The sequence below is a fragment of the Falco peregrinus genome, chromosome 2 (assembly GCF_023634155.1).
Source record: "Falco peregrinus isolate bFalPer1 chromosome 2, bFalPer1.pri, whole genome shotgun sequence".
Classification (NCBI taxonomy): domain Eukaryota; kingdom Metazoa; phylum Chordata; class Aves; order Falconiformes; family Falconidae; genus Falco; species Falco peregrinus.
In genome coordinates this window covers 95,046,824-95,070,564 of record NC_073722.1, presented here as the reverse complement: position 1 = coordinate 95,070,564, position 23,741 = coordinate 95,046,824, and the positions used below count along the sequence as shown (strand labels likewise).

At 40.0% G+C, this 23,741-nt stretch overlaps 2 protein-coding genes across 27 annotated transcripts in view; one reads left to right on the top strand and one right to left on the bottom strand.

Annotated features, from left to right (window-relative positions):
* The window catches only part of SH2B3 (SH2B adaptor protein 3), a 42,898-nt gene extending 34,124 nt beyond the window's left edge, over positions 1-8,774 (top strand). The window contains exon 8 of the mRNA XM_027787065.2: positions 7,326-8,774. Coding sequence (XP_027642866.2) covers positions 7,326-7,381 — 56 coding nt within the window. The 3' untranslated portion in view covers positions 7,382-8,774. The remainder of the gene's footprint in view (positions 1-7,325) is intronic.
* Positions 1-23,741, bottom strand: part of ATXN2 (ataxin 2) — a 52,521-nt gene that overhangs the window by 3,203 nt on the left and 25,577 nt on the right. For 5 of the 26 annotated variants that reach the window (XM_055796938.1, XM_055796939.1, XM_055796948.1 and 2 more), the window contains 13 exons: positions 22,228-22,410; positions 20,503-20,688; positions 19,666-19,773; positions 18,679-18,749; positions 17,654-17,961; positions 17,103-17,166; positions 16,835-16,987; positions 16,120-16,186; positions 13,920-14,104; positions 13,172-13,304; positions 8,781-8,834; positions 3,066-3,211; positions 1,965-2,192 (listed from right to left, as the gene is read on the bottom strand). In XM_055796938.1, the coding sequence (XP_055652913.1) occupies positions 1,965-2,192; positions 3,066-3,211; positions 8,781-8,834; positions 13,172-13,304; positions 13,920-14,104; positions 16,120-16,186; positions 16,835-16,987; positions 17,103-17,166; positions 17,654-17,961; positions 18,679-18,749; positions 19,666-19,773; positions 20,503-20,688; positions 22,228-22,410 (1,886 nt within the window). Of the gene's footprint in view, positions 1-1,964; positions 2,193-3,065; positions 3,212-8,780; positions 8,835-12,277; positions 13,044-13,171; positions 13,305-13,919; positions 14,105-16,119; positions 16,187-16,834; positions 16,988-17,102; positions 17,167-17,653; positions 17,962-18,678; positions 18,750-19,665; positions 19,774-20,502; positions 20,689-22,227; positions 22,411-23,741 lie in introns of those variants that run through there. The other 21 variants (XM_055796950.1, XM_055796951.1, XM_055796959.1 and 18 more) reach the window with 11 other exon arrangements.

Below are 23,741 nucleotides of genomic sequence, written 5' to 3'. Positions count from 1 at the left end.
GGTATTTCAGAATTGTGTTCAGAAGTTGGAAATGAGGCTGCTAAGAAACTATTAAATCCAGTGATTAGTTTCCCCACAGTGGAATAATTACATGCATTTAAAATTTGTTACAGAACTGTAGTTATTCCTTCATTAGAGATTTTTGAGGGAACTACTTCATTTTTGAAAAGTCAGTTAGTTTGGTATAAATATCACGGACTATAGATTGCAGGCTCCATCCTAAAAAAATTACAGAAGAGACTGCGTAAGTCAAATAACGAAAGGGAAGGCAGGCTTTGCGTGCAGTCGCTAAAAAATCCCGACTGTGCAGTCAGTCCTGACTAAAAGTTGCATCTGATTTGCTTTAGCGAGGTTCGCTTATTAAGTGCTCGACACACATAAGGAAGGCAACGGTCACATCCTGCAGCACAGGCAAGGCCTGGCCGTGCCGGGTACAGCACAGTTCAGATAGTTTTACCTTTAAGCTGACCTTGCAACAAATATGTTTCGTGTTTCAAGGCACGGCACTGAACATACCACTAAGCCAGGAGCTCGCAGCAAGACCCTTCCGAAGGGTTGCGTGTGAGCTCCCCCAAGAAGCTCTACAGCCCAGGCATTCACACCAGCGCCATCACACCGGGGCACAGCCAGTATCTTGTTTCTGGCAGAAACCAGAGCCTGGGAGGATATGGCAAGATGCCACATCAGCAGTCAAGTTTGGACATCCTCTCCTTATCCTCCCACAATATAAAAGCAGAGAAATGAAAAACCTAATGGAATTAAAAAGCTAAAACCTCAACAACAATAAAACAATTCCTAAATAACTATTAATTCATTGGCTTAACTGACTGTCCCAGGGACTGAAGCAAAGATTTTATCAGAATTCTGCAAGGGACTGGACACCTATTAGGCTAACCTCCCTAGCTGCAGCTAGTCATGACATCCCAAACTATTGTTAACCTTTACGAGAAGACATAAGCCAGATACCAAATCCTTGGTCTGAAGAAGAAATTGTGCAGGCAAATTAGTGATTAACTCTCCGTTCCTTGACGAAGTACACTAAATCCATGAGATTTAGTAAACATCAGAAAATCTTTGCAACACTGCTTTACACAGAGCTCTTGATTAATCTGTCATGTGCTTCCCTTCCCAAAATCCTTTTTTCACTGAGTTGACCACAAGAGAGCAGTTAAGAGAAGTGGGTTTCTGATCCTGAAGCAAGGACTGTTGTTAAGTTGCCCAACAATCACTGGGGATCTTCTGCATAAGCAGTTCATTTAGAACCACACACAGACACATACACACACACGCACACAGGGGTTTCTCTTTCAGCAAGGATTGTCTTGCAGTTATCTAAACTGAACCTCATCTGTCTCCCATCGCAGTGCCTTGCTACTCCCTAGTAATCCTGCACAATATACTTTACTGGATGTACCTGTATAGATTTAACTACAATGCAGAGCCTAAAACTGCCACCAAAAGCAACAATTCAGCCTTCCTCCACTCAGCTCTCGCCTCCAACCTTTCTGTATGCCAGCTCTTCCTGTGATCATGCAGTGAACCCGAGCAGTGAACTGATTTGACTGAGAAAGAGCCTAAAAAAGGGGGGAGGGGAGGCACACTTCAGCTGAATCATGTCCCCAGTCTGGTTTGCTGCATGGCCAAACAGTTCTGTGAGCAGAATGGTGGGACAGGACAAGGGTGGGAGCCGGGAACTGGGAAGAGAGCTCAATTTCTTTCAGTAGCAGTACCAGCTTAAGATGTCTTCATTAAACTACAGTTGCAGATGCACTGGGTGTTGGAAGCTGAGGTCCAAGTATCTTGTAATATTCTAAATAAAGGCAATGTACAGACAGAAACCTAAATAACACGACAGGTAGTCTGTGCTGAGAGGTGACAGAATGGAAATCACTTCAGCAGGCCCAACTGTCCTAACTTTGTGGCATTAAGACATTTAGTCTTGAAGGTTGTTAAACTGTGTTTACCTGGGGGACATGGGCCATGTGTGGCGGATTGGTATATGCAGGTTGAACATGGGAGGGATGAATGGTGAAGACTGTTTGTTGTGCTGTAGGAAAACTATTTTGTGGAGACTGCGTATTGGAGCCTGGCGTCATGGAAGGTGGGGTTGGAGCTAGACCTGCGTGGTAAATTGCAGACTGCTGTTGTGGGTTTGCCAGGTGGAGTGCCTGAGCAGCCTGGTGCTGATGATGCTGCAAAAAAAGACAGAAGATCATTTAGGTTATGGTCTAGAAGCGAGAAATGTTTATTCTGTAAACTAGCATAAGAAAGGTTCGCAGAACTGCTCTCGATAGTGAACGTTTTAAGTGGCAAATCTAAGGATCACCACACCTATGGTCACAAGGAAACTCATTTCATTTCCACCGGGCTAGTTTTCCTCTTGCACTAGCAAGTCATGAGAGCAGGAGTCTGGAAAATAGAGCCTAGACTGCCAGGTAAAAACAAGGAGAGCCTGCCACCATGGAGCTGGATACACTTCACAGTTGCACTTAGAAGCCCAAAGTTACTACCAGTAGGTAACTAAGGCATGCAGCACTATCACGAGGCCTGTTTTGTTTTCAGCTGCTTGTCTTTGACAAAATACAGTCAAATGCTTCTCAGCATTTATCTGCTATTTCCAGTTATAACTCCACTTTAATGAAAGCTCTGACAAAATTACGATCCTTCCTTAATCATAATACGGAAACAAGCTGTACCTCATCCCCCGAGATGGAGAAAGGAATGCCTGCATTCTGATATTGGTCCTTACCAACGAAAAGGGACTGCCAAAGGTTTCCCTGCTAGCTTATCTAACGAACTATGTCACAAGCTTACCACCTCTTAAGTCCTAGCCACTGCAAGCAGAGAAAAACTAAGTTATATAGCTCTACTTCCTTCCTTCCTTCCAGAAAACAGAGGGGAATCTAGACAAGTCCTGCATGAGATCTGTCACATGCAGTTTGTCTGGGCAACTGCTCCAGTCTACCATTTTTCCTCTCAAAGAAATCAATGTAGTGATGTCAAGCAGCAGATAGATGCAATGTTAAATACAATTTAAAGCCATTCACTCCCTTAAGTTCTGTTACCTGCACGGGGCTAGGAGCAGGGTGGCTTCCAGCATGTTGGCTTTGCTGCTGGCCAGTTGGTGTGGCAGAAGGCTGAGGATGCGGAGGATGCGGATGCAGGGTAGCATTAGGGTGGGCATACTGCTGGGCAAGTGAGCCAGTAGAAACTAGGATGAAAAAGAAAAATATTTAACAACAGATACAGTACATGCATCTCATCAAGTCACCATGTATACTTGAAGATTTCACTATGTTTCAAACATACTATAAATATATTCCCTCCCCCTTCTAAAAAAAAGAAATTATCTTGCAAATAGCTGAGTATCTTACCTTGCTTTTGTGTAGTTTGGTTTTGCAGGAAAGTCTATAAATAACCATAATTAGACAGTTCATCTTCCCTAGTTTGACAATGTAACAGATACTACATAGAAAAAAGCAGTATTTCATCTTTTGTTTTGTCAAACAGACCAGTTTAAAATATCAAATTTGTCATTTTCATACAATTTAGTTTTTCCTGTAATATACTTTTCAAAGGTGTTATAAGCCATTTTTATTTCCACCATCCAAAAAATTCTTTGGCCTTATACCTGGCTAACCTCACCATGCTACTCTTCTGGAAATTGCTCACAGTACAGTCAGTGTAAAGTATATACACTGCATGTATGCTTAAGAGCTATAGGCACACACAGCATATACATAACAGCTGAGAAAACTGAGGCTGCTTGAGCATCAAATTTTTTTGCTAAAGCCAGGATCTTGTACTGAAATAAGGTATCTTGTAGTGAAATAACGTATCTTGCCTCTCGCCTCAAGGCCAATTACAGAGTCTGTTCTGACTCACCACCATTCTGTGAGCTTCTCAACATTGCCATTAAATTCTTAATTCCTTGAAACAGTAGCAAATAAGGTACCAAACTCAGAAAAAGGAAAAAAACTTAACATAAAACTTTCACACCAGCGAAACCACATCTGTTGCTACAGCCATACCAGTCTCCAACAGCAAATGAACATCAACAAGTTCCTCCTTGAGGAGTCCTGCTCTGTTCTGGCTCAAAACGGGCCACACCAAATTGTTTTGTGGTTTTGTTTTGGTTTGTGTTTTTTTTTTTTTTACTTCTGAGGGAACCTAACAAAGCATGAAAAGCCATAATGATAGCAAATCTTCCTTTAAACACAAAGCATGCAACTGGAAAGCAAGACCCTTAGAAAATGAAGATGCTTTGCCTGTTCCCTTGTATTGCTTTTACGTCTTGTGCAACCACCAGCCCAGAGTTCACAACTGCACTTCTGCACATGACGATGCACACTACTCTCTCCAGTATGACAGCTTGTCAAAACCCAGGTTTGTTCTGCTGACAACAGTGCTAAAAGACAAACCAGTCCAAGCAAACTACCAACCTGCTCCAGGATCTTCCCTGCAACCGCTTCTTATTTGGTTCGGTACTTTTTTGTCATTCTGACTGAAGTTAATTACCTCTTACTATTTATCAGGTTACAGCCTTTTTAATGGGGTTTGTATAATACAAGAACTCCACAGCCAGCGATGCCTGCAGCATATCTCTAGAAGTGACGGGTTTTCTAGTGATGTTTTCTTGCCCTAGTCAACAAACCTGAAAAGCAGAGCACAGGGAGAAACTTCGAGTGCACCTGTTAAGCTGCAAGCACCTGCCCCACGTACTGACAGCTAGTGAGGTGTGTTGTCTTTGCTTTCGCAAGGAACTGTTTGCTGCAGCTTCAGAAGAGGTTTCACTGTGCTGGGCTATAAGTTCATGAATACACAGATCCGCCTGAATGTATATAAAGGATGAAAGACAAGATGGGTGGAGAAAACAGACAAAAACGTAGCTGCATCTGAAAGCACAATACTATTCAGCAAAAGCAAGCTGCAAAAAGACAACAACCCCACAGTGCTCTGTTAACCAGCCCTGACACACTACTACCCTGTGCAAATACTTGTTTTCCTCCAGTCTGGCTTGCTCTAAAGCTTACAAATACTAGTTCTGACATACTCAAACTCACTAGAACACACACAGACTGTCTTTTTGCCTAACAGAGATTTCTCTCTCCTGTGCAGGCCACTATGAAGGTCTCTCCTTTAGAAAATAACTGCCTACTATATTTAACTTCATCCCGCCCTACTATCTTGAAAGCTCAACTAAATATTCACTGAGCAAATGGTCTAACAGTGATGTGCACTACAGTTCCAGGCTATTAATGCAGATGAACTTCATATACCTTTGCAACCCTAAATTCTTGCAGTCTGGAGTTGAGCCTAACATATTTATGCATGAGCATGTAAGCGTACTTAAGCACGAGTGTACAAGCATAGTCATACGTTGTAAGCGTTTCTGATTGAGAGGGGTTTTGAAAACAGCTCAATATTTTCTATGCACACTGTGAAAACCACCAGTATTTTCTGCAATAGCACTTTGTTACCCTTTCAAATGCAAGGAAAGTATCTTTTTTCTTTTTTTTTTTAATATCACTGCTAAAACTTATTTTGGAGCAGCATCCCCACCACTCTTCCATTTAACTTTCAAACATTGCTCCTTCTTACAACAACTATGTGAAAATTATCAGTGGAAACACACTGATCATTTTTACAGTATGAAGTTTACAGCTTCCTACAGTAGGAAAATTTTTCAACCTCATTATTATACACACTCTGAAGAAGGCCAGAAGTTATTACCTCTGTCAAAGTAACAGAAATAAATGCATAGAGGGATTGACTTGCTTGCCAAAGGGCATGCTACCAGAAATCTTGCCCAGCTCTCATCCCACTGCCTCAGCCACGGAGCTGGCACGCCTGCCTACAAATTAACATCCAACTCCATTCAAGAGGTTTTAAAATGTATATGAAAATTAATTCCAAGTTGTAAGATATTCAAGGCTTCCCACATCCTGCCACACTGCTTGTTAAGAGCCCCTGAAATAATGTGGTACTCCCTTAAACCATTTGTGCAATTCATCTTTCATTTCTTTATAGCTGAGAGAACAACAAACTAAGTTATTCTGAAGCAAGTACATTATACAATAAAACTTCACAATGAAATATTTCTCTCTGAAGAAACCAGTTAAACCAAGGAATAGTACCCTAAAGAATAGATATAGAAATGGGAGGAGGATCAAGTTTTTGTCATAGTAGCAGCTCTTCCATAACCATCTAATATCTTTTATCCATAGCTTTGCATTTAAAGTACCAGATTTTTTTATACTGAAGTATTTTTATTTGCCTAGCTTCTCCTCTCTCCCATTTTTTCTTAGACAAATTACTCAAATAAGCTCTAGAAGTCTGGTTAAAACTACTTCAGATGCTGCTGCAAATTATGTTTTAATAGTAATATTAAAAGTGCCTTTCAAAAAATGTTATTTGGACACTTATCTAAATCCTGTACAGATACTGCATACAAATCAAGAAAGGTTCAGGATGAGTGGCAGCAAGTCTGAAATACATGCCCAGATCTTTGTTAGTTCAAAACCAGAGTTCAACTCGAGAAATGTAAAGGTTTTCCATGTTTATTTAGTGCAATTAATAGTTCATGACAAGCCAATGAAATCTACGAGACCAACAAGCCTGTGAAAGAAGTCTTGCAAAACAGTCATGAGAAATTCACCTGCTTGGCCATAACTAAAGCACTTTCACTGTGACTTTTTTCAAGAATTTTTGCCTATTCATCAAAACAGCTCACTACACATATCAAATGGCGAACAAGATTAGACAGGAGGTGAAAAAAAAGAAAAGAATCACCAATTATCCAGCATTTTCCCCCATTGTCAGTACTTTGGAGATCTTCCAAAAGGCCATCCAAGAAAGTGCTGAGAAAGCTCTAAGAAAGGACAAAACAGCTCTGCATATCTGCTTGCTGCAAGTAACCTCAGCACATGCCAGCAAAAATATGCTATTTTTCTTACCCTTTAGGCCTTAGGTTCCTCTCCCCCCGAAATATTCCCTGGGCTAACCTGCTTCACTTCAGCATCCTTCTGATCAAGTCAGTTCCTAACATGAAATATTTAACTGCACTAACCTTGCAGGGATACACAGTGAAGAGAAGTGATTCAGTAATGAAGTGAGCAAAAAATATCAGATGGATTGAATTACTGAATTCAACTCTACAAAAGTACAACCCATTTTTCTGAGAGGCAAACAAGTAGTAGTAGCCATCAAACCCACAGAAGGAACTGCAATCAAAAGAGGTCAGAGCAGCAGAAATCAAGCAGAACTCCCAGCTACAAGGGTATATGCAAAAACCATATAATGTATTTTCTTATTTTCCCTGGTAGGAATTTCAACGCTGCCAATGGTGGTCATCGTTGGTCATCGTCCAAAGATGCACTGAAGAGCCTATTTTGAAGAACTGACCAGTGAACAAACTTCAAAACTATTGCCAGACCCAGTAAGATGGTGAGGATAACTACATTTAAAAGACCTGAATGGTAGGAAGCAAAGAAATAGCAAATGTTTCTTTCATAATACAAACATTTAAAGAAGTCATTTTAAACAGGTAGAGTGGACTTCACTTAAGAGATTATCCATGAAAGGAACGAGCTTATTAAAGTTATTTCAGTGCACCAAACCAAGACGCATGAAAACAGGACAGGTCAGCATCCTACAACACTAGTTCATGCAGAACCATGTACAAGAAACACAGGAAGTCTGTTCCACAAGAGATTTTTGGAGAACAAAGGGTATTTCTCACATCCCTCTTGCATGAGCTAACTCAAAAAAAACCCAGAATAGTGCCTGGCATAGGCTGCATGGACTTGCAGACAGACGCAGGAACAAGCCTCACTGCAGGACAGGAGCAAGTATGAAAATACCCTGAAACTGCAAGCCCTCCTTTCCCACATCTTGGGTGACAGCTACAGTTCATCCTGCAACCACACACCCCCAAAACCCAGCTTCCTTAAAGTGCTGTAATGAACACCAACATACAAGGCAGTGTTTTTTAGTTATCTGCCTTTTCCAGCACACGTACTCAACTGAAGTCTGTATTAGCTGCTCTGTACTGAGAGCACGGAGAACGTCAGCCCCTCTCCCATTGCTTACACTGATGCAGGTCACCAGCAACACCACACAGGAGCACCGGAGCCAGGTAACAGTAACTGGTAATGTTCACCAGCCACTGAGGAAGCGGTGGATGCTATGCACTGGCAAGGAGCCCTCAGCTAGTCACTCTCATTACAGTAACGACAAGGTACATTGTTGACAGCACTCCTTCAGCGGCACCAAAGTAACGCTACAGAAAGCTGCCTTCACTGCAGCTGCAAGTTATTTCCTCCCAGGGGCTCAGAACTTGAGCCACAGCTTTCTGAAGAGATGAGGCACAAGATACTTCTCCTTTTAGGAAGCCGATTAACTTGCCAAGTTTTAAAAAATCCCATTTTGTATCTCTGTGAAAGAAAGGGAGCAAGGCAGTTCACCCACGTTTTAAGCAGAGGCTATCCACGTGCAGTGCTCACTTCTGGTTGCAGAGGAAAAGACTGGGTAGTAAAGTCAGATTATTCGACATGCAAAACACATTTTAAAAAAAAATGACAAATCAGTTTCCTGTGGTCATATAAATCTGTTCAACAGCTTCAACCCCCCCAGCCATTGAAATGAACCTTCCTGCGTTTTCCACATACTGGTTTGGTGCAAGGAAACTTAGTCCCTCAACACGTCCCATTCCTTTAACATCTGTTCTTTAGAAAGTGCTTTTCTGTACAATCAAAATTAGTACAAAAAACCCAACTCACTGGCAAAGTAGAAAGAAGGGCCTGTCTCCTTGCTGTATGGTATTTTGGGACATGCTGAATTTGGGAAATAGAAAGGTAAATTAGCCTCTTGCCACGTGCATACTTCCCGTCTTCTGGAAAGGTCAGCGTCATTTTTTTTTTTTTGAAGATTGTAGAACCATGCAGATATTTTTATTTACTTAGGTACTATTAGAACTGGATATTTAGCTTTACACGAGTGGAGATGAAATAACACAAGTCTCAAGTAAGCCTTCCTTCTTAACTGTGATACTGAGGTCTTCAGTTCTTAATTAACACAAAAATAAACCTTATGTCAATTAATGGTCTATTACAGTCCACTGTAATAAGAAGGTTAAGAAGTAATTACACTAGAATAGAAATTGGCCCCTTTCTTTTTCAGCTATATCACTGTCATTCTTAACAGTTCCAAGACACCTTTGGTGACTGGTTCACTCTTAGTCCCTGGAGAATCCTCTGAAGTTTATATTATATCCACCATTGTACTATCTGGGCAATAGAATTTACGCTACTGCTGAGACAGAAACCAGATAAAGTTAGAGACAACACCAGACCAGTAAAACATATGCAGAAGGGGAAAGGGGAAGGGAGAATGGGGACAGGAATGAGAGCACAAAAAAACAGGAAATGCATCTGTATAAAACCAAGGTCTGGTTTTACACAAGTTTGTTTTTAAACACAAAAGTTAAGTTTTTCAGAGGACTCCGGTTATCTGAAAACACAGGCAATTCAGCTACATGGCAAAACTAGCACAACTTCATTGTCATAGGAATGAATATATCCACCCTCTACTTAGATAACCAAATTTTCTACTAACAGCACAAGATAAGTTTGGGTCTTTGTGTGACACAGACCAAGCAGTCAAACTGCAAACCATGGCCAGCAAACTCTACCAGCCCAGTGATACTGGTTATCAGGGAGATCACACAGAGCCAACGCTTTGAGACAGACAGTACATTCTGAAACCAACGTGCAGTTTAGCAGCGTAAGAACGACAGCTCCGCATTCAGGTATGTGCATGTGGCAGTTAAAGGTGTGTGTACTGCTCTCTTTCAGCAGTGCCTGTATTTCAAACTCTCCTTGGCAAGGACATTTAAGTGGCTCACGGCTCCAGAAGTTACGAGCTGTAGTGTGTAATAGCTGTTTTTAATCGTCTGGCTGGTAGACGGTAAGATAGATAGTTGCTTGAACATTGTCCTTCCCAATTGTGTTTTGAGGGGGAAAACCCAATGATTTAAAACACTCCTTTGTCACACGTTTAGATGGGTTTACTGGTGACACGCAGCTCAGCTGCTCTGCTTCTCTTGAGCTCTTGTCAGCAGCGGGTTGTGAAACAGAAGCAGGACACTGTAACAACTGGCAAGGAAATCCCAGAAGTGCAGAAATATCCCATTAAATAGCATTAGATAAAAATACTTTTCTTTAAAATGGAAGAGTGCTTAATCAACAAGTGGAGGTCACTAGGTATTTTGGATTCAGCTATCTCTTCACCAGAGAGGAAAGAAAACAAACCCCCAACTTGCGGCAGTGAGGGCAGTCCACTTAATGGATCAACAGGCACTTCTCTTCGCTGGCAGGCAGTTACTACTCGCCACAGACTTTCAAGTTGTCCCAAACCATTAGTGAAGATGGAGTTTCAGATCTCACCAGAAAACATTTCACACCTTAAGAATACTCCATCAGCAGTGCCCCCCCAACCCCCACGTCTCGGTGTGGCTGTCCTTGCAGACATCTTCTCTCTACCACACATGCAGGAAAAAACAATCGGGTGAATTTTGCAAGAATTATCTCAAAGAAAGCACTAGTACCTTGAAGGATAAAAAGGCAGTATAGCCCACTGAATCCTGATATCAATGGGGGAAAAATAAATCTAAAAATAAATAATAATTAATAAAAAATAATCAGATAGCAATTTTAAAGAGACAAAAGGAAATCTGAGAACTTGTTTGAGCAAGTGCTCCAGAAAACAAAAGCAGCGGTGGTGGTTGTTTCTCAGGAAAGTTGTTATTCTGTACTTTCAAATCAGTTTTGCGAACCAGAATCAAAGTGCATTGGTATATTTAGTTCAAAGATACCTTGGGTAAACTTAAGATTCCCAAAATAACAGAACATAAGTTACGGGTATGCTCTTATAGTCACTCAATCAGATGTGAACGACTCCAGCACGTTGTTCTTTAGCAGTGCACTCCATAAGCAGCTTATATTTATCACCTTAGGCATTTCTACATTTTTCCCAAGCGTTCACACATCGGCAAATGGAAGCTGAAGTGAATACGTTACAGATGGACACATTTTGAGGAAACACAATCCGTCTAGGCAAGGTCTTCAAGTACTCGGCACAGGGAAGACTTGCAAAAATCTGAACTGAGTGCTGCACTACATCAGAAGTCATTTCATGTGTAGCTAACTGTAAACTTTGTAAGTTAAGGGTACATTTGAGCCAATTCATGTTCACTAGGCAATAAACACGTCTGTACATGGCAAGAATATACTCTTTAAAAAAGTATCTCATATGGAGTTCATGATCCAGCTGGGTTCAATGGTTTCAGTAACAAGAATTTCAAGCACTTGATCTTTTACTGGGAAGGTGAGAGAGTATTTAGAAGAGTCACCAAGTAGCTACTTGAAAGAACACAAAAGGACATGCAGTTTCTGTTAAATTAGGTGTTCTTGGAAAAGAAGTATTTAATTACATGGCAGGAAACACCAAAGAATTCTCGTTTGACCCAACTTAGTTGTTTGCACTGGTATGTAATCACATACCTACAACAGACAAGCTGCAAAACCAACACAAAATGAGATCTAACAGTTTTAAGTTAGAATATCAGTGAAAAAACTATACAGACATCTGGTCAAAGCCAACCAAGGGACCAGGCTTGTACTTCAATGCTGGAGAGCCCACTGGTTACAGAAGATAAGGATGGTGCACAATGGGAAATTGCTAGAAAGTCACATGCAACCATTCTGAATCAAATCTCAGATTATCTCATGTTTGGTTTTATTTTAATTAGGATTTGAGAGGAGAGTTTTCACCAATAAAGGTCTGAAAGCCTTTGATCATTCACTTTATCGGAATTCTATTTAATCTAATGAAAAAGCAAACAGAGGATCTGTTTACATGGACACCTCAAGCACAAGAGTTGAAAAGATCAAAGTAATACAATTAGCAAGGACCTGTGAGAGAAAGACTTAATCTCTACAAGTAACTTCCATTTCAGCTTCAGTACAAATGAGCTAAAGTGTTCTTCCTCCAAGTGTCAAAAAAGGATTCTCTATATTTTTTTGTTTCTTAGCTATGTTACCACAGCACTGCAGAGATCTGACAGGATGTTTTCAAGTGGGTAAGACACAGACTTTTTAAAATCAGAATTCATTTCACACTAAACTTCAGATTCTTAGCCTTGTAAGTTTTCATGACACATCATGGACTTCCATTAAGTAGCAGTGTAAAGCTAAGCACCGGAAAACATACAAAGATGTCTAAAGGTACAGAAAATCTTTTATTAGAATCTAAGTCAATAATATATGTGACCCAATAAAAATCTTCCTCAGATGCTATAACAAGTATCGAAATGCCACGTTTTCAAGAGACCATCTGCTGTTTTGACATTTTATGACAATTTCCAAGCCTTCTAGCAACCTTGATTCTATCTCTTTCGACAGCATGTTTTGCAGTGAGGTTTTTTCCTCTGAATTGGGCATTGATTTATCATACATTTATAATGCTTTAGAAGGTGGTGGTTTTTTTTCACATTTTACTTTGTAACAAGGTAACCCACATTTTCAGCACTTCACTGTATGTGAAATATGCCCATCTGATAATGCTGGAGACTAATTGTCAAAGTCAGAGCAATACATGAGCTGTTTCATATACTTATTCTTGACTTACCAAAAAAGAAAGGTAAGCAACACATGTTTTATTTTGCTTAAACAGCAGTGTTCATACTGTTAATAATGCTAGTAGTATCATAAAGACAGCATTTCACTATTTGTCAGAACTAAAGTCAGGTTTTGAAACTGAGGTCATAGCCTTGCAATAAAACAAGTCCTAATTATAATCAAGAAACAATCAAGGGATGGTGTGTCAAGAGCATCAAGAGAACTTGAACAAACTTCTTTCAGCAGGTATTCTTTAGCAGCTCCCAGGTTGAAATTTCATCTTGGTCACTGGCATCCTACTGAAATCAGCATACTTGAGTTTTCATTTTAACCAGGTGGCTCAGTTTTCAATGCTCTGCTCATCATCTTACAAAATATAAAACACATCTACTGGTGTAATCTGAATGATACCCACGTTTGAAGCTTGAGATTAAATACATCCCTGCACAACATAAGAACTTAAAAAGTTACATATAACACAAAACGTTTCCTACCATACATAGCATGCGTCTGTTCATGCGCACCATACTGTGTTGCAGAAGAAGATACTAAACCAGGCTGTGCGTGTGTTGGTGGTGCCATCATTCTAGCGTTGCCCTGTATTACAGGGCTATAAACATGAGGATGCTGCATTCAACAGAAATAAGAAAACAGACAGTTAATTGGAGGACTATTACAAAGAAACTAGTGTCATCTAAACAATAATTATGTACTTACAAACAGTAACAGCTTGGCCTTACTAAAATGCAGAGCAAACTAAAGATTTCATCCTATCACAATTAACCCAATTGTTTCAAAAAAACCTAAGGACATTATCTGCAGTATGCTAGAAAATGACAAAAACCACTGGCGTATCTAATTTTTGCCACTCTCATAACATACTAAGCTTATGTACATAATTATATATGTACCCAATTACTTATGTACATTTCAAAGTCCTTGAAGTAAGAGAAGTACATCAAATAGTTTATTTTTAGAACACATAACTAGGAGATGTCCTGGCCATGACTGGAAAGGAATTCTTCAAGGAGCTAAAAAGGCAGTATCAATAAATGCCAACTTCTAGACTGACCTTAAAATTAGTTACATGCTCTGAAGCACATTACACCACCACCACGTATGCTCCAGAACACAGAAACTGTTCAAAGTGACTTCTAACGACTAGAGACAATACGGTATTTAGGACTGACCCTCTTAATTATTCTCATTATGACTTCTCACGTACACTGAAAGGACTCTTACCTGAGACTGGTAGTGTGGCACATGCTGCACAAGAGGCTGATTAGGAAACTGTTGGGGACTATATGCAACGTATTGTGTTGAATAAGCAGGTGGCGTAGCTACAATTGGTGGGCCTGCTGCTGAGGCAGGATGCATCATGGTGCTCTGATGATGTTGGTCTTGCCGTTGCTGTGGCATATTTGGTACTGCAAAGCAAAGAGCGCCTCACATTAGAAACACAGGATGAAGAATGACGATCTTCCTGAAAGGTTTTACATTGCAATGTCACTGTGACCCAGTGGAATATCCTCACCCCTCACCTTAACTACGTATTGAAGCTCTATCAAAAAGGAACAGCACAAAAAGGAGTTCCTCCAGGAAACGTGATTTTCATCACTGCCTTTGAGTCATGTATATGACAAGCTCGGGCCTACTTTTTTTGTGAAGGAAGGAAGACAGAGGGAGGGAAAGACTGAGAAGAATCAGTAACGGAAGAAAAAAGGTTGTATCAGGATACCCACATTAATCAAATTTGATCCTGTCCCCTTCAAAAGGTTTATTTCACCCTCTATGGGAACAACTCAGCAACAGTTCCATCAGCTGGAGAAGCTGAGTCTGTTAAAATTACTTGTGCTTATGACTGAGAGGAGCAGAATAAAAAAGTCCCCAGGCAGCCACAATCTGAGGCATTCACATCTTTTAAGCTCTGTGCTACCCCTTCGGATAGCACAAAGCAACTTTTAGGTCACAGTCAACACTGAAGGGGACAAATGAACCTATAAGAAGAAGGAGTAGGAATAATTAGAAGGAAGAAAGATTAAGAGAGCAGAGCACTGTGGTGTGGGACTACCTGAGCTATCCTGGTAAGACGACCAACTGAACCACAGCAGCAGGGCACTCAGAACAAACTAATTCAGCCTACTAAGCAACAGGGCATGAGAGTTCAAGGTGAGCTTCAGCTTGCTGCAGTGAGACTGCAACTAATAACTATGCTAACTCAAGCACCTGTAAATTCCACTGCAGTGTGCAATGTAGACAGACCCCTCAGAGAGAGGAAAGGAGGGAAATGTTGAGATGTCAGTAAATTCATTCAGTGATGACTGTATTTACACTGCAAATCAACAATAGAAAAAAAGTAAATACAGGATGCAACTTGAACAGAGTAAAGGCACTGAACTTTAACCCATGCAGCTCCTTCAGGACTATGCTGCACACAGAACGGATATGCAGAAAGTAATGAAATTTAGAAAAGAAACTGAGTATAGGAAAGCAGCCTCACACAGCAAGTGAGTACACAGCAATATAGTTTTGATTAGAAAAATCAGCGTTACCAACCAAAAGATTTCATGGGTCAGGTCACAGTAAAGTTAGTGTTTCTTAAAATAGAAATACATTGCAGGTTTTTGTCTTCCCTACATGCATAAAGGCTACTTGTTTGTTTTCAAACAGCAGAACTGCTCTTTTAAACAATTTCTTCCTCCAGTGACTGGAGCTGCAGCACTGGAACCTATCATCATGACCCACTGTATAAAATTGCAAGAAAGCACGCACTGTGTAGAATTAAAGCATTATCTGAAACATGACTATAAAAAACAAGACCAGCATCTTTGTGCTCCTTCGCTGCACTGTGCAGAAAAGAGTGCATCTTGCCACACATGTTCTCATCTCCATAGCTACAGGTGTCACTTGCTAGAAACATAGTATTGTTAGTCTAGCTGTTCAGTTGCTGTTGCAAAAGGACTGCAAAAGAACAAACTAGAACCAGCAGCAAGTGCTGTCCAGAAGAGTAGCACAGCATATTCTTTCAGAAGAAACAGCCATCCTGCTTGTTGACAAAAAATACCCCAAACCTCTACTAAAGTACCATTCAGGACTCTGCTGTAAACCAGCGCAGAAAAAAGTTCCCTTTAAACAAACCCGTAACATTCATGAAATAAAGGAGATGACCAGCTTACCCTCACATTCCAAGTAACAGACATTTTCCCATTTGTCAAATCAGATTCCAGACCAAGCAACTCCCCATTACTCAAACTTATCATGTTTTGGCTGAATTAGTTTATCTAGAAATGCATTAGTATTTGTGCTTACTTCCATTTATTAAAAATAGCATTTAAAATATCAATCGAAAACAAGTTAACATGGGATTAGAAAATACACAAACATTTGTAAATTATTCATGCTGCATGCAGACTAAGAACCAAACAGGCAGTATTATTCTCACCTTTACCTGCTCTATATGTCTTGGCTTGGTTCACTGGCATGGGCGTCATAGGAATAGGATACAAAGGCTGAAACAGAAGGAGTTGAAGCTATGACATTCATTTAAAAAGTGAGTGTGTGTTGGGGTGGGGGCCCCAAATCAGCTTTGATGTGTTTTACTCTGTTATGTTACATGATTTAGTGAACTCTGCCTAACCTATGATATTTTCTTGGATCGCTGTGATTAAGTCTGCGTGTACAAACAAGGAAGACAGTATGGTTCGCAACAATCAGTCAAGTAATGCTACTCACTGCTACTTCAAGCACTGTACCAAATCAGACAGCTTTATAACATTAGTTAGATTTGAAATTCTAGTAATCCCTACAACGACCAGAAACTAGTGGGACACAGCTGGAAGCTAAGGATGAAGAAACAGCTGCTCGAAACTCAAGAGTGAGAGCACGCTTGGAGGACTGGGGAGGAAATCTGCACAGATTAACAATAAATGTGAGTAAGAGCTGCCGGAATTTACAAGTGTTTAAGACTATTAGAACATCTAGACTGAGGGACCACTGGGAAAAGTCAGTATTTACATAGCTAAAACTAAATCGCACCCATATTTACAGAAGTAATGTAAGCTGTACCGTTTAACTGTTTTTTAGATCTCATAAGTCTCCTCAACTTGCTGACAATCATAAAAAATGTTAACAAGTTTGCAGCATATGCTGCACTTTACCTGCACGCCTGGACTCACTGGAACTGGGTACATCATATTTGGTGCAAAACAGACAGGCTGAGTGTACACTGGGGTTGGCTGCTGATGGCCCACCATGGAGGGGCTAGGTTGAGCTTGCGGACGAGGGGAAGTTGGTGTAGTAGAAGGTTTCGGCTACAAACAGAGTTCAGCAATGCATATACAAGGTTAGCTTGATTACCCTCCTAGTAAAAGGTCTGCTTATAAAGATCTACTCAAAGGCAATGTGAAATAGTACCAAATAACTTACTTGAGCAAAAGATCGAGGGTTGAACTCTTTTGCGTTGGGATTAAGTGTTGATTTTCTAACTTGCCTAAACATAAAAAACAAAAATGATGTTCAGCATTACGCTTTTACAAGTGTATCTGCAGAACTCCTTAACAGTTAAAAATTTAAAGATTTGAAACATCTCATTTCCATCTGTGAGTCAGAATTTTGAGAACTCAAACAAACACACAGCATGCAAAAAGCCAGTCTTGCTGACAGTACTATTACTATAATTATCCATGAAAAAAGTTTTCCTGCTGTTGATACTACAGCTCACATGACCCAGGAAAACATTTAAATAAGCATTTAGATAGGAATTAGGCATCAACAGGACCAGAGTTCAATCTGCAGCTCTGCCACCGACTCACGAGATGACTTTCAGTACAGTCACTTCACCTGTTCCCTCTGTGTAACAGAGGGTACTTAGATCAGGCATGTAACCAGCAAGACATTACACATTCATAACAGCTTTTTCTACAAACTGCTAAATGCTAATAACAGATGTGCTTATTCTAAAAGGCATAATTACTCACTCAGAAGTATCTTTCTTCTCCTCTTTATCCTCTTTATCTTGTTTATTTCCAGGCCCAGATGTCTGTACACCTTGTGAAGTTACCTCAGGCCCTCGCTTTTGCTCAGAACTATTACTTATTGAAGGAGAAATACTTGGACTATTAGGTTTGCTACTGCCACCGTTAGAATTATTATTACTGCCAGTTTCTATGATAGATTCTTTAGGGGTTGATTCTGTCTTTTCTTTAACTACATCTCTTGATTTTTCACCTTCTCGGGTTTTGTTTAGCAGCTGATCCACTGCATCTGAAGAGGAACTCGACTGTAACTGAAGAAATACAAGGAATATATTCAGTAAATTGATGTACCGAACTAGGGAGAGACAATCTAATGCTATTACATACAGAGTATGATACAGTCCCACAGACCTCAATCATCTGGAAATGACTATTCAAAACATAGGTTTACATTTCTATTAGAAAACAAATCTATGAACATTGACAATATTTTAAGCCTACACTGTGAAGGAAGATCTTCAGTGACTCAGCTGACCTGTATGTTGACTAGGAAGTGACAGGGAAGCTGAAGACAACCCTCTGGACTCATCCCCCTGTGTGATTTAACAGTAACACTTGAAAAGCTAACCTGAGTTAATAAACCACTATAACCAGGAAATAAGTAATATGAATTAATCTTCAATTTTCCTCAGCAAAACCCTTCATTTAATTTGGAAATAGCTCTTCCGTATGGAGTGTAAATGTGATAATTATTTGTACCCAACGATCAAACAGCTTCAAGTTTTCAAGTTCTATTTTCAGCATACAGTCAATATGCACATTTACATGTATTAGGCAATTGTACTAGCAAGAGTCAGCATTGATTTTATACTATCTAGCATGGATTCCTATAGATATTTTCATAAATTAAGCACAAGTAGTAAGAACCTGTTTTGCTGTTAACCTGTGCAGTGTATTCAATTCATTAAAATAATCTGGATGCACACGAGAACTGTCATACCATCAAGTTAACATACAAAGAAACTTACCCTGAAGTCGTTCTTAAATTTCTTTAAATCATCAATCTGTTTTCTATGTTCTGAAACAATTGGAGATACACCTGCCAAATAAAAGACCAACGTTGTCCCAGTATTTCTAACACAATTTTTATATGCAACCCCTACACATCACTAAGTTTGCAAAAAGGTAATGCTGGCATATCTACATGATACAATTTCATTTGTAATTTAGTATAATTCCATGAAGTATGTGTATGAGCACACAAAAATACTCCGTGAAACCACGGCGTTACATAACTGACATCTCTATAGTCCTAACGCATCACACCAAGGCAGAAGCCCTGAGGTGCAGGGACTGCAGAACTCAGCTGAACACAAAAAAGCATGCAACAAACCCCTCAAAACCTAACATGCCAGCATTTCAAGACATAGCAAGTAAAGGTGAAACCCTGATGAAGGTTAGGTTTACTGTTGGACTCGATGATATTAAAGGTCTTTTCCAATCTATGATTCTGTGACTCGAAGTTCAACAACATGAAAAGATTCTTTCGAGAACCGAGTGAACAAACAATGCTGCAGAGAAAGCCAAATTTAGGGCATAATAGGAAGAAGCACAGTTAGAAAAAGCTATGCTGACCACGATGCTCAGAAGTATTGTGAGCATAGCTGTAAGGAGAAACACTTATTCAATCTAAAGGCAGCTAAAAAACAGCTTTGTGAGCAAGAAAAAGAAGGGGCAGGGGGGAGAAAAAATAATAAAAAAAAACAACCAAGTGAAAAGAAATTACTTCATCCACATGAGCATCTTTATGCTTTGTGTTGACGAAATGAGTCAAGGACAACATTTAAAATTGTAGGCCTGCCACTTGACAACTACATGACCAAATTTCACCTGTAGAACACCCAAAGTCAGACTGCCTCCAAGTCTTCCTTTAAATGCTAAGTAGTCAATATAGCAGGTTTAGTGTGTGGAATTCCTATGTTACTCAAGTATATATGAAAGCTTTTGATACAAACCTTTGCTTTCAGGTTTAGGAAAACTAGGAGAAGTCTCACTTGGCTTTATATTCTCCTTGTTTCCAGTTGCAGAATTTTGCCTCTGGTCCTGAAGCCTAGTATCTTTAGCTAGAAAAGAAATTGCCGAAGTTATTCTCTTATACACAATTCAAACTGACCAAAGAGAGACGGCAAGATAGAAACAGGAGATTTAACCATGCTTAGCTTACAAAAGAAAAACCCTAAGTTACACATTTTCTGCTACCTAGTTAGGGCCTGGAGGGTTATCCTCCCCCCTTCCCCACCTTACAGTCTTTAAGCCAAATGAAAGTCCCAGTCAAACACATTCCTCTCATCATACACAGAGATTAATTAACTAGGCTGAAAAAACTATAAACTGAGGGCAAATTATTTTCAACAGTCCAAGCCCTTCATACAGAATGCTACAAAGACTTGAGAGTTCTTAAGACATTTGACTGTGCTCTTGCATGTGAGGCTTTTTTCCTTCCTTTCGCTATGCTCAAAATATTCTTTGAAACTAGTGGCCTATGTTTCTTTAAATTCGAAAACAGCCAGGAACCCAGTTTGAAAAAAATTAATAATCCTTAAGTCAAACACCTGTAAGAGCCCATACTCCTTAAAAGGCAGAAGAAATTAAGCATATAAACTTATCAAAAAGCCTCTCTTTAACCTTAGTTTAAAGCTAACATCATGAGAAAAGGGGAACTCGCTACACAGTAAAATTAAATGTATCAGAAGTTTTCCCATCATTTAGAAAGCAGCTTTGCTCTTTCCAGGCCCATTCGTTGTTAGGGATTAGGGAAAGGGAGCAATTGCAAGCTGGCAAGGGTAACTCACCTTCGCTGGAAGGGGTGACTGCTCTGTTGGATGCAGGGCTGGCAGGTGTAGGAGAGGCAGCTGGAACAGGCATGGCAACAGATTCAGTGGGAATAGTACCAGGCTGAGAAGGCAGAGCTGGTCCCATAGGAGTGCTGCTCTGCCTTGGAGACCTAGGCCTGTGTGTTTTAGGGGATAATCTCGGAACTAGAAACAAACAGGAGAAAATAGTTATAGGATAAGTTTCCTCATCTGTTCAGCAGTTTGCTTATTTTTAAAATGACTAAAAACATGCCTTAAAATACTTAGTGGAACATGATATAGTAATTGAAAGCCTGGTTACCTTTCAGGTACATCTCCTAGTTCTTTAAAACGCAGCATTTCAGACAAGTGGTGTGATTTTTCTGCAGATTGTCCCCTAATACATATCCCTGCCCTGTAGTCCCACCATGAAACTGCAATACGCTCCCCGGCACCCCAGTAGTACAACTACAACAGCTCACATTAACACAGTTTCAGGCAGAACAGAAAAGGTGGTCAGGTCTCCATTCAAACAGATGTAAAACATTTTTTAAAGGGCTGAAAAAAACACATCCATTTTACAGTGTCCTCTTTTGGAGGTTTGCCAGCTGGAAAAAAAACAACATAGCCTATTGAAAGAAGATTACTTGATGTATTTTTTGCCCTTCTGTTAAAGCAGCAAGGAAAGTTGTATATTCTTTAAACCGTAAGTTGTACCTCCTGCTTTCCTGCTCATCCCACTGTGGCTAGTTAGTTGCTTTACATCACATATTAACTTCAAGTGAGCGAGGAGAAAGAGAGATAAGTCATTTAACAGTCCTACTTGCATGTTAATAATATATAAAGTGGGGGGTGAGGAGGGAAGATAAATCAGAGATAATGCCAGAACAGAAGAGTTTAAATCTTTTCCACAAGGCAACACATCTATGGGGGGTCTAATTCATACCTTCTTTCTGGAAAATTCGCTCCCACTACACTCCTCTAGAATTCCAGCACTGCTAAAAAGTATCAGACTTCAAACTGTCACTCACTTGCCCTTCCAATTCAAGAAAGCGCCCAGCTGCTGACAGCTCCCTAGAACACAGCCTCAACTACAAAAGCTCGAGACTAGGGCTTGCGTAACAAGACAAAATCTTCCAATTTGAAGTCAAATATTAAAAAAAGATGTTAACTGATTCAAAAAAAGAAGAGACACTGACTACATCTGCTACTACCATACTCAAACACAAAATGACCACTTAAAACCTGCATAAATTTTAAAGGAAAAATACATCCAACAACTTGAATATCATTTCACCTTCTCTTTTAACACCGACCCTTCCCTATTCAAACACCTCCTCCATTTGTAAAGCACAAACCAGTTACACTGACATTAACTAAATTCAGTGATGCAATGGAATGTATGTAACTTCTCTTGTCTCCTTCAATAACTTTCCTGAAAATTACTCAACAACTAATTCCCACGTTTTTCCTTCCTTTTGTTGCATACAGCATCTGACTTCACCTCTCTGCAGTTAGGACAATATTGCGCTTGAAGGACCAACCCACCAACTATTTCACTAAGCTATCTGGGAACATCCTTCTCTTACTTCACCTGAGCAAGCTAAGTTAGCAGACCAGTGTTTATGCAGAGCCTGAATTGTCTAGAAACGCAGTATTCTGCTTAGCATTCACACTCTAAAGTACCCCTGGCAAGCCATCTGCAATAAGCCAAGCTTTACCTACCCCCACTGACAACTGATGACCACGTCCCACCTGAAGGGCTGCCTCGTGCCACTGCAGTAGTAGATGCTTCCCCTGGTGCATTATGAGATACAAATTCTAAGCCACTTGAAATTGTACCCCTACCAGTAGAGACTCTGTGACCTCGAGGGTGCCGTTGTGCCTTAGGAGACATCCGTGGAGGCCCTGAGAAAAAGAAGACAACCCCACACAATAAGTACTTAACGTCCATCACTAAGAGTCCCCAAAAATACTATCTGTTTTTAAAACTGGATTTCATCTAATAACTCTCAATAAGGCAGTAATGGAGTCAAGCAATTTACACTCACATCGACTAGAACCAGGGATCCACGAGACTAAAAAGGCCAAGCCATTGGTCCAGCCAGACTACCAACACGCTCATCACCTTTCTATGACAGCTCACGTTCATTGCTATTTAGAAGCTTTATCAGAATTGAAACAAGTATGCAAGTCCTGGATTTGTAATATTTGAATCCAAGTATCCAATATTGCTTACTGCAAAACAAGCCAGAAAGGTTAGTGGCCCAGCTCCCTCTGGATAAGCACAGTTCCAGGCTATCAAACATTTTCCAGAAAAGAAAAAATTTCCATCGCTTTTGTCAGGTGGTCAGTGATACCAACCATTTATTTACAGAGTAGTCACCACTGGCTGACCAATGCTCTTGGGGAATTTCAGCAGAGCATTCTGCACCGAGGCTAAATTGCCTGCAGCAGGTCACAATTCATTTACAAGTCAGCAAAACTGCAACTAAACAAGTTATTGTTATCCCAAGGTTCAAGTCATGCATGTTTAATGCCAGAAGCTAGAGTCGTAAGTGAATACAGTAATTCTGAACAGCAATTCTGAACAGCTTACACAGCTGCCACAGAATAGTTATACTCAAGTCTAAGCAGCAATATAGTTTCTACATCCTAACAAACATTTTCTTTACAGTATCAAACTTAAATGTTGATACTTCAAAAGGAAAAAAATGTGTAACAGAAGACAATCTGGCTGATTACAGTTATTTTTTAATGTAGGGCAATCATAGAGAAAAGTTCAGATAATGGCTTTCTGGTTTCAAAGTTCTAAAATATCAAGTACCTCTTCTGGTTACATAAGTCTTTAAATGTCAGCCTCTGTTTTAACCATGAATCTAAAGTACACTTCAATCCAAATTACATACAGGCAAGTATTTTAAAGAATACACACACTTTCCAGCAATCCTCTTCTAGTAGTAGAAATTAAAGGTTGCAGTAAGCAGCAGTTCACTGCATGACTGACAAATCCATTGCAAGTGCTAAAAAATAACCGAATTTACATGTGGATTCTCAGTATCTTATCACCTATAACAAGCTCACATTGACAAACTGACAGCAGCACATCATACAGACATGCCTACTACCATCCACTTTCTGGTTATGGACCATCTTGAGCATTTATCAGGCAAGCTGCAGAAGTGTTACTGATTCAATTAGCAGGATGACTGTTCTCTCTCCTGTGGCTCCAGTGGAGC